The sequence below is a fragment of the Cherax quadricarinatus genome, chromosome 18 (assembly GCF_038502225.1).
Source record: "Cherax quadricarinatus isolate ZL_2023a chromosome 18, ASM3850222v1, whole genome shotgun sequence".
In the NCBI taxonomy this organism is placed as follows: Eukaryota; Metazoa; Arthropoda; class Malacostraca; order Decapoda; family Parastacidae; genus Cherax; species Cherax quadricarinatus.
In genome coordinates, this window is record NC_091309.1 from 20,481,481 (window position 1) to 20,492,443 (window position 10,963).

The following is a 10,963-nucleotide window of genomic DNA, read 5'->3' on the forward strand; positions in this document are numbered from 1 at the left end:
AGTAGAAGAATAAGAGAAAATAGGTTAAATGTGGATACAGTCAATTGTCTTATAAAGCTCCACTATAAAGTGCCATTTTTTTCGTAAATGCAATTGAAAAAGTACATCCAAAATATTAACAGCATATGAAAAACTTCGTAAGTGTTGACTGTATTGCTTTTGTTTCAAAGTCTAGGGTTACCAAGGCATTAAAAGCCTACTACAAAACATCTTAATGACAGTAATAGAATTTCTTAACAAAGATTAATTAGGAAATCAGAAAATGTAGGTGTTAATGTACACTACATCTCTGTATGTGAAGCTTCGCATCTCAAGAAAAAGCACAATGGTAATTGTGGAAAATTTTGGATTTTCCTATTAAAATTTACCCATGCTGAATATAGGAAAATCCAAAATATTCCACAACAAGGAAATTATATTCTTGGCGTCCAGAAAAATATCAGTGTTGATGCTGTTTTTAATCTATATAAATGACTAACCGAAAGAAAGAAATAACTATGCGAATATATTAGCAGATAATTAAAAAATCTAATAATAGGTAAAAATATAAAGATAACTGAAAATTTGTACAAGATCGTTTAAATAACTTGAACACAAAGGTTAAAAAAAATGGTGAAATTTTATGTTGATATATAGCATATAAGTTGATATATGCCATATATAAGTGAACGTGGAAATTGACCCCATGAAGATTTTAATTAGCATACAGCAATTATTTATAGGAAAAGGATCAGAGCGATGCTCAGTTTTTTTATTTCAATGGTTGTAGCACTTATTAATTATTTAAACTATTTCATCCATCTGCCACTCTAGCTGTGACGAACAAAAATCTCAGTAGCCCTTCGGCTTCATTGATGTCTGTGACCTTTTGTTATCCTCTTTGTAGCTACAAACAAACTTCTTTATACATCTCACATTTCTTATAATGTTTTATGCTATTGTCATACCTCCCTTTTTTCCTCTTATCATTCACTTTGAAAATCTTTCGGGTTCTGAGCCTTTCCTTATTATTCATATTTTTTTGGCGTTTTGTTTTTAACTTTGTGATCAAAATATTTTTTTAAAGGTGATTACACCTCACGGCACCTGCATATTCCAATTTTGCTTAAATATTGTAAACTTTTTTTTCAGTATTTCTTCATCCATACATTTTGGAGAGAATTTTTTTTGTTAGCCAGTGTAGTATATGCATTTTTCACTATTTCATTTATATGATCGGGTGAAAATATTTTATTAATAACTTGTAGATCCATTTCTTTGTATGGTGCTCCCAGAGTTTTGTCACAAACTTTATTTCTTTATATAAAGATATCTGATTTCGCTTTCTCACATTTCCATTATACGATATTTATCAACATTAACTTCTATCATCAAAGTGTCACTCCATTTCCTCAATTTATCCCAGTCATATTGTAAAGATTTAGTAATTTCCATTATATACCCTGCATCTCAAAACAAATTCATACAGTTTAATATTTCTTCTAGTAAGTCATTAGATTTATAATTACAGGAACAAGTACAGATCCTTGTGCAACCCGCTGGACATTTGAAACCAGTAAGTTTTTAAAGAACATCGAATGAATAAAAAGACCATAGGGTGAATATAAGTTGTCACCAGACAATCTTATCAATCTAGATATAATAACCAATTTTAAAATGGCTTTCAAATACATGGATAGTAAAATACTGATTATTTTATAATATACATTGGATTAAAAGTGGAATATGTGGTCAAGTGTGCACACCTAAACACAAATAGCTAAATCTTAAAAATGCCTAAATATATGTATTTTAGTTTTGAAAAAAAAGAGCTATGAAGACACAGGAAATGTTCTGAGTAGATATTATGATGGGAGGAGATATAATAACTACATATCACTTATAAAAGGACGTTAACCTATAGACAAGGAGGATAGTTGTAGTGACAACAAGAAGAACAAGAACGTCGAAGTATACACGGATGTATAAAACAATGCAGAAGGTATATGGTAAAATGCTTGTCCATAGTTGTGGCAGTATATGAATGGAATGAACGCAGAGAAATACTGTGCCACGACCAGTGGTCTTTGTAATTATCTAAACGATAATTTTATTATAGAAAACAGGACACCACGAGCATACGCGCAATTCATTTAACTGCAAATTAATTAGTTGAAACACACACTGGCAAAGTGTGGGAGCAGGAGCTAAGACTCGACTCCTGCAAACCACATATGGGTAAGTACACACATACAGGCACGCGCGTGCACTGTTAACTGACTAACATATGTCTCTTCATATACACTAGCAAATCCCCATGCCAAAAATGTGAGTGTGGTACTGACCAGTGAAGTGTGAGGAAGCTGGAGGTTGAGGAGGCCTCGAGCCAGAGTGGAGCCCGCTTTTGCCAGTGCCTGTGGCGCCTGAAGGTGCGGGAGAAGGTATGCAAGGCGGTGGACACCCTCGTCAGCAGCATTCTCCACACTTATCGCCTCAGTATCCAGCTCCAGCACCGGGCACCTGCACACAATACCTCTGAACTGTCGCATTCATTACTCGGTACAAATACTTTTTTACTGTTTTAGTAATTAACGTAAATATCTCCAGAAATAATTGGAAATATATAATCATAGATGAATGAGGAGAATCAAGTTTACGGAAAATTTATTTAAAGCTGTTACTGAAATAACTAACATGACCAATAACTATAAATGCTATAATATAAAACAGAAATAAATGTGGGTTATTTAATATTTCCAAACTGTAGACCATCACCAGAGTAACGGAAAAAAAAACTAATACATTACCGCGATCAACCGCACTCCATCACTTCAACCTTCAGCTCACGATCTCAGTTTAACTCTATTATACTAAAATTATGTTTATATTCAAAGCTTCATATACTAATTATCGTATCTAAACATATTGTAACTCTTCAGGTTTGGATGAATACAATAATCTAAAATTTAATGACATGGAAGAGAATAAATTTGTTCACTTGAGAAGTAATGACTGAAAGATGGCAAGTTATTGTCCTTGTTACGCTTTTTGACTGAAGTAAATATGTGGATAAAATATGTAAAGAAGAGGATTGCTAGTGAGACTTATGATTACCTTTGGAAGTTTGGCTAGAGTAGAGACAGTGATGAAGATACTGGAAAAGTTTACTATGGATTAAAGGCAGAAGCCAGAGTGTGCAGTGGAGGTTCATGGTTTCATTATATGTGCAAGAGGAAATGTTAATAACTGGTGAAATAATAGGATGAAACTGGTGGTAAATGAGAAATATTTGGCCCAGGAAAAGTTTTCACAATCTTAAAATTAAATAAATGTAGATTGTCCGGAGAAAAAATAACAGGGATTGAAAAGAAGTAGTACAACGTGGACCATTATCAATAAAACAATTTGAGAATAATAAACTCCTTTGGAGAGAGAGAGAGAGAGAGAGAGAGAGAGAGAGAGAGAGAGAAAATGTGGGAAAACCTACAAAATAAATAGACTTGTCTATCAGAAGTGAAAGTAATGAGATTCTGGAGGAGGCAGAGGTATATAAAAGATGAATAAAACTATTTCAGAAGATTTTTATTGCTGATGATCAGAGGCAAAAACTTGTTGAAGCAGACGAAGAGGAATGTGATGTCTCAGAATGAGTGAAAATCTTAGTGATAATAAAGGGAGAGCTTGAAGTAACAGTGAAGGGAGGGAAGAAGTAAATAGATTGAAAGTAGAAAAGGAACAGGGTTGGATGGGATACAGAATGAAATAATGAAAAACAAAGTTGAAGTAGAGTTGAAATTATTGGTAAAAATGTTGAGTATGTTTACAAGAGAAGATAACGAACCCAAGAACTGGCAGAGAATTTGGGCGAAAATGTAAATAACAGTTATAAGGGAATAAGTTTGTTAGAATACACCGGTTAGTGTTTGGTAGAATTCTGACCGAGTAAGGGGAAAGATAGAAAAAAATACAGAACAGAATGGATGTAGAATGGTAAATGAAATGTGCAGAGAATGTGTGCATTGAAGTACACCAGTGAACATAATTTAGATAAAGAAACACAGCTGTTAGTTGTACTTATGAACTTGGTAAAAGCATGGAAGAGAGCAGAGTTGCAAATTTATGTAGTAAGTTGTGGGAAAACCATAAAGTGCTTTCACGATTAAAATGAAGCTCAGGTTAAGACGTTTATGAAAGAAAGGCAATATTTTCCAGTAAAAGTAGATCTAAATAAAGTTATGTGATGTTACCACCAGTGTTTAATGTGTTTATGGATGCAATTGTAAAAGAGAATGCTGGAGTCAGGGAGAGGTGTTGGCTTAAAATGTGGAGGCATCAAGATACAGGTTTCTGAAGGATAAGGTCAATTACAGAATAGATGAGTGAAATAAACTTGCAGGAGTGTTTAGAAATTTGTGTAAAGAAGCTTTTCAATGGACGAAAAATGACAAGGCGTCAAATTAGAGTAATACTGAAGTTTCTGCATGGGTGTGAAGAATGGCCTTTGATGATGATGATGATAATAATAATATATCTTGATATATAAAAGTACATGTACAAGGTATACAGTCCTAGTTGACATCAATGACATACTATACAGAAAGGCGCTTGTTATGCTGAGCATTTCTGGCAAATTAGGTCAGTTTTGTTCCAGGATGCGATCCACACCAGTCGACTAACACCCAGGTACCCATTTTATACTGATGGGTGAACAGGGACAGCAGATGTCTTATGGAAACACGTCCCTAATGTTTTCCAGCGTTAACAGACATTCGATCTCCGGACCTCAGTGTGCGAGTTGAGTGCGCTAGTGATCGAGAATGCAATAGGCAGCGGAAATGTTGCATCTGAGATCAATATTTGTTAAAATAAGGCATGGAATAAGAATTTAATGAACACTGGAATGAAGCATAGTTCGAAGAACAAAAAAAGGGGTCTGCTGAGTAATCATGCAGAAAAAATAAAGGTAAATGTATTAAAAGGGTGTATCATTCTGGGGTAGATGTTAGGTTACGTTCGAGGAAACGTTGGAAGGTGTTGTGAGACAGAGACATCCATCAGAAAGGCGCGAGTGGCTTGCGTGATTTGATGTACTGATAGTGTGATAATGGTAAAATTTATGAGGGGGATTCAGGGAAATCGGTTAGCCTGCATTGCGTTATGAATGTGAGAAGCATGGTGATTGAACTTCGGGGATGCGTGGGAAAGAGCCAGTGTGTAAAAAAATAAGTAAATTATGTAATCTCTTCCTAATTCATACCTGGTACGGACTTGAGGAATTAGGTCCTCCTCTCCATTCAGCTCAAGTATGATCCTGATATGGTGACCAAGGATGACCTGATACAGAGCCTCATCTTTGAAGACTGGCGAGGGATGAAAAAGAGAGACAAGGGCTGCTTGCACGCTGCGTTGCAAGGGTCCTACCAACACCACCCACCTCTCCCCGTCACTCTAGACCGACAGAGATAAGACAATTATACAAGGGAATTAAAACACAAGTATATCTTTGGGACCCAACGAATTTCCCTCATATGATGTTTCACAAGACAAATGTCGACGAAAGAAACTAGCCTTGTGATACAACGCAATAATGTTTTTTGTAATTGTGACGGTTTTACTATCATATACAAAGATACTAACCTGCTGTGCCTCAGTGAGAGTGGTAAAGAGAACACCCTTGCGCCACACGTTACCATCATCGTGCCAGTACCCCAGCAGGTGACGTCTAGTGAAGGCTCCGCAGTGCACCACCTGGCATGCCACTCTCCACGGTCGAATCTCACGTTTGTCACCAGTTTCTCTCATCCACAGTCTATTTAGTGATTCCGCCAGCACCTACAATTCACCATAGTTAATAAGAGGACTACAAACTATTAATAATGATCTTAGTAGGCACCTTAACTATTAAGTTTGTCACGAGTTAAAAAATAAGACGGAGAATTACCTTCCATACAGTAGACTTGCCAGCTCCCGAGGACGACGTGATGCAACAGCAGTGATGTATTGCGAGGAGGGAGTACATGTGTAAAGCTGCCTTCAGAAGGCTAGCACCGTGGCTACTCAGATTCATTCTAATTTCTGATTTCCTGGTTTCAGATTCCTGTATTATAGGTCCATAATTTTTCTCCAGTTCCGTATTTGCCCCTTCAACACAACGCTTCTCATTACTCTGAACTTCTTGTGCCTTGTTAATATCATAAACATTAATATCAGAACTCGGTTCTTTTACCGGTTGTAAGTTTTCAATAGACTCCGAAGCTTCGCGGCTTCTGTAGCCCCATTCCAGTAGGACTTCACGCACTGACTCCTCGATCTCTGAATCCTCAGCAGATCCTTGATTATCTTCGGGTTCTTCGATATCAAAAATCTTGGTGAAAATACGACGCCATTCTTGCTCTCTGTCACTGAGCAGGGGAGTGAGCACTGCGTAAACAGCTTGAGTGATGACGGCTTCATCTGTCAATGGTCGCGAGTATCTTGGAAGGCGCATCCATAGAGAAGTGACACCCGACGACGGAGTGGCAATGGACTCTCCTACTGTGCCTTCCTTTAAATGTTGTCTTTCCACACTTAATGCATTGGTCATCGCTGAATTTTCACACGAGCTGGTGTGGTGGCTAATGTGACCTTGCATCACATTTCTTATATCACAAGACACCCGAGCTGTCGCCTGCACAAGTCTGTAATATTACAATGAAAAAAAATTCAATATGTTTCTGACATATATGGCAAACAAATACAAAATAATGTGTCACTAGTTATATAAACTACAGGCGAAATTAATCGAAAAACCAAAATCATAATCGAAAAACCAAAATCATTTCATTTTGGTCAGATGTAAATGAAAGTGTCCTGTACTCACCTTTTATATTAAACAAAAGTGGGTATATTTGCAGTACACTGCGGAAACAACAGTTAGTTAACGTTTCCTTGTTAGATTCATCACAAAGGCTGCATTACTTGCATAAAGTTACTTTCATTGTCTTTTGAAACCTATGAGACCTCAATAAGGTGATAAGGATACTATCAAGTATTCAACTGCTCAGTGACTACGATAGCTCCTAAGGCTTGGTTCCAGATTACTACTGCTATATGCATGGACAATTGCTAAACCCGTAGGAATCATACAGTACTTGGGGAATGGGAAATAATGAGGTATAACCCAAAGAAGGGGAGAGCAGCCCTCCCCATTTCCTCTACACAAGAGTTCTTCACCGGCATCAAGGAACCATTCCTTCAAAGAACATTCCATTAACACACCTGGGAAGGGCGGGCGGGGGCGCAGTGGGTAGGAGGGCGGTGAAGTGAGTGAAACACTGACGTACCATCAGCAGGTAACCTGGAGAACAACTGAAGCCTCGACCCACGAGCACCGCCTCGAGCAACGTGTCTAAGGATGAAATAGGTTATGCGCAAGCCTAGTTGTGATATTAGCTGTTTCGAGTGACATCTAAACAGTGGTATCTGAGCACCTCTGCAAAGACAGTGATTATGTGTGAATGATGGTGAAAGTGTTTTTCTTTTTTTTGGGTCACCCTGCCTCGGTGGGACACGGCCGACGTGTTGAAAATAAATGAATAAATAAATAAATAATAAATAAATAAATAAATAAATAAATAAATAAATATATATATATATATATATATATATATATATATATATATATATATATATATATATATATATATATATATATATATATGTATATATATAGTATATCGTGCCAAATAAGTAAAATTCGTCAATTAGCAAGAACTCCTTTAAAATTAAGTCCTTTATAAAATTTTCTCTTATGCGTTTAAAGATATATATACATATTTTTTTTTTCATTTAGGTTAATGTTAAAATTAATAATTTTGTACCAGAAGAACCTCAGAAAACTTACCTAACCTTATTATAACAAGCGCAATATAATTTAGCCTAATCCAACTAAACATATTTTAGATAAGTTTACAATAATTTAATAATAAACAAAGACAATTAAATATATTTTTTCCCTTAGGTTCAGAATGATTTTTGCGAAATTACTGCATACACATATTTTCGCTTGCCTTATTCGATAAGAAGAGCGTTGCTATTTAAGCCAAAATCGAAAGTTTGAGCTATTCGGCACATTATATATAATATATATATATATATATATATATATATATATATATATATATATATATATATATATATATATATATATATATATATATATATATATACTGTATATATATATATATATATATATATATATATATATATATATATATATATATATATATATATATATATATATATATATATATATATATATATTTAACAAGTCGGCCGTCTCCCACCGAGGCAGGGTGACCCAAAAAGAAAGGAACTCCCCAAAAAGAAAACTTTCATCATCATTCAACACTTTCATCTCAATCACACATAATCACTGTTTTTGCAGAGGTGCTCAGAACACAACAGCTTAGAAGTATACACGTATAAAGATACACAACATATCCCTCCAAACTGCCAATATCCCGAACCCCTCCTTTAGAGTGCAGGCATTGTACTTCCCATTTCCAGAACTCAAGTCCGGCTATATAAAAAAAAACCGGTTTCCCTGAATCCCTTCACTAAATATTACCCTGCTCACACTCCAACAGATCGTCAGGTCCCAAATACCATTCGTCTCCATTCACTCCTATCAAACACGCTCACTCACGCCTGCTGGAAGTCCAAGCCCCTAGCCCACAAAACCTCCCTTACCCCTTCCTTCCAACCTTTTCGAGGGCGACCCCTACCCATATATATATATATATATATATATATATATATATATATATATATATATATATATATATATATATATATATATATATATATATATATATATATATATATATTATCCGTAGGTGAATAATAAAGTTTTCATTGACATAGGACTTACCGATCCTGGGTGGACACACCGTCACAGAGGTGATGTGAGGAGTGATTGGGTGGTTAAGCAGTGGGCACGATGACTGACTGGGTGACGACGTCGAGGACTGACTGGGTGACATACTCGCCATATTGCTCTCCTGAGTCACACTCATAAATAAACTGAAGCAGTCAAGTAGCTTCATCTCCTGACCGTCGATCACACACCTATTGAGGAGTAAGTTGTCAGACTTTACATAAATTATTATTATGATGAATAAGTAACACATGCAACACGTTTTGTAATCAGTGGCTTTTACAATCCAATACATAGATTATATACCGAAGACAATGGAAAGAGTGAAGAGGTAACTAAGGTATTCAATCCCTATCAAGTCAGTTGTCTACTCTCCACACTAAAAAAAAATTGTTGATATATACTGGAATGAGAAGTCCCCAAAGTCAGTGTGGACCATGGTATATATGAAGGTTGCGATCATCCCATCAAACTAAAGTGGCTGTCCAATAATAATAATAATAATAGAGTACAGTGCCTGCACTCTGATGGATGGCAGAGTACATAGCACTTCGGAGGGTCCATAGAATTATGAGGTTGCACGCTTCAGGGAAGACAACAATCAGATGAACGCTGGTACCCCTCAAGGTGTCCTCCCCTTCCGTTGATCGAACCTGATTGCATCCAGTTCCCTCAGGTACTCTGCGAACCCTGCGAGTTTAACGTTCCCGATGAACATAATAACAATAAATAATGACAAACGAAGGCAAATGTTCCCTTCTTCGGGTCACCTTACCATGATAGAAAACGGCGGGCGTTTAAAAAATAATGAAAATAGTAATCAGCTTAACTTCTATTGAAGATATAGCTAAAACATAATGGGATAAACGTTGTGTGAAACACAATAAAAGCAGGGAAGATGTGTACCTCTTGAGAGAATGGAGCTTGGAATGGTGGATATTGTGGGCGTACTGGGCGAGGCTGGCCAGGGCAGCTGGTGGGAGGTGGTGCGCGTCTTTCAGAACCAACCAGTACCCGCCCTGCACACACCCGCTCACAACACTCTGCAGACTCTGCACACGTAAACAAAACCCAAGTTACTTTATACATGTTGCCGTCTGTTTTATATACAGCTATATATTCAGCGTTAACCATGCTCAAGGAAACCACATGTGTGTGTACACACGACTACTAGTGTGCTCACGGCTACTACATGTGTGGGTACGGGTAGCCATGTACGGTCCCTCCCATCACACCCATTCCTACTCTCAACCTAGCCTACGATTCGCAAGTTAGTCAATTTACATACATATGTACGATTTCAAAATGCATTTAAGAATGATGAATCGTAACCCAACATAACTGCGTCTCCAGATATGCGTACAGACCGTCCTCTTAAGCACAGGCATCGTGGTAGTTGTAAAAACAATGGGCGACTGTAAGGGCATCTTAAAAAGTAGTAATTCTGACTATTACTGGAGCCGCGCGCAGAGGATGCCTGTTTCTGCTGGCGGCTGCAGACTTTTTTTTTATTTCCCTTTATCTTATATTTATGGTTTTCCTATTGTGGAATGTTATAATTTATTATTTTTAATGGATATAGCTTAGAAATGCGAACCGAATGTGAAGAAGTGACTCAACTGCTTGAAGAACGAGTTGGTAAATATCATACATTATATTACATGTGCCAACTTAACTGATCTCTTTCAATGACAAAAAACTTAATCACAAAAATGCTTAGCACGAATTAACGATAATCCAGTCAGTCAAACCTAACCTAAGAAACGTAAAAAAATCAGCTTAAAAAAATTAAGGATTCCCTTACGCTGTTATTTGTATCTAGAACAGAACCGATTATGTTAGGTTGGACTTATCATTCGTTTATGAATGTTGAAAAAACTAAAATCACAATAAATAACTTGGGAATTTGAGGACAGGTTGCCTTCTCTGGTACCTGTGTGGGCGTGTGGGCAGTACAGGTGAGGGTGGCCAAGTACTGTCCAGCCGCTCGAGCTAAACTGGTCAGCGTCTCCGTCTTGCCGCCGCCCACGCCGCCCACCGCCACCCCACCTGCATTCCGTATAATAA

At 36.9% G+C, this 10,963-nt stretch overlaps 1 protein-coding gene across 1 annotated transcript in view; it reads right to left on the reverse strand.

Annotated features, from left to right (window-relative positions):
• LOC128689224 (dynein axonemal heavy chain 6-like) overlaps window positions 1-10,963 on the reverse strand; it is a 75,789-nt gene extending 64,826 nt beyond the window's left edge. The window contains exons 1-8 of the mRNA XM_070086322.1: window positions 10,830-10,963; window positions 9,803-9,948; window positions 8,891-9,087; window positions 7,237-7,366; window positions 5,921-6,656; window positions 5,617-5,811; window positions 5,237-5,427; window positions 2,325-2,499 (exon numbers count right to left, since the gene is read on the reverse strand). Of these exons, the coding sequence (XP_069942423.1) occupies window positions 2,325-2,499; window positions 5,237-5,427; window positions 5,617-5,811; window positions 5,921-6,656; window positions 7,237-7,366; window positions 8,891-9,065 (1,602 nt within the window). The 5' untranslated portion in view covers window positions 9,066-9,087; window positions 9,803-9,948; window positions 10,830-10,963. The remainder of the gene's footprint in view (window positions 1-2,324; window positions 2,500-5,236; window positions 5,428-5,616; window positions 5,812-5,920; window positions 6,657-7,236; window positions 7,367-8,890; window positions 9,088-9,802; window positions 9,949-10,829) is intronic.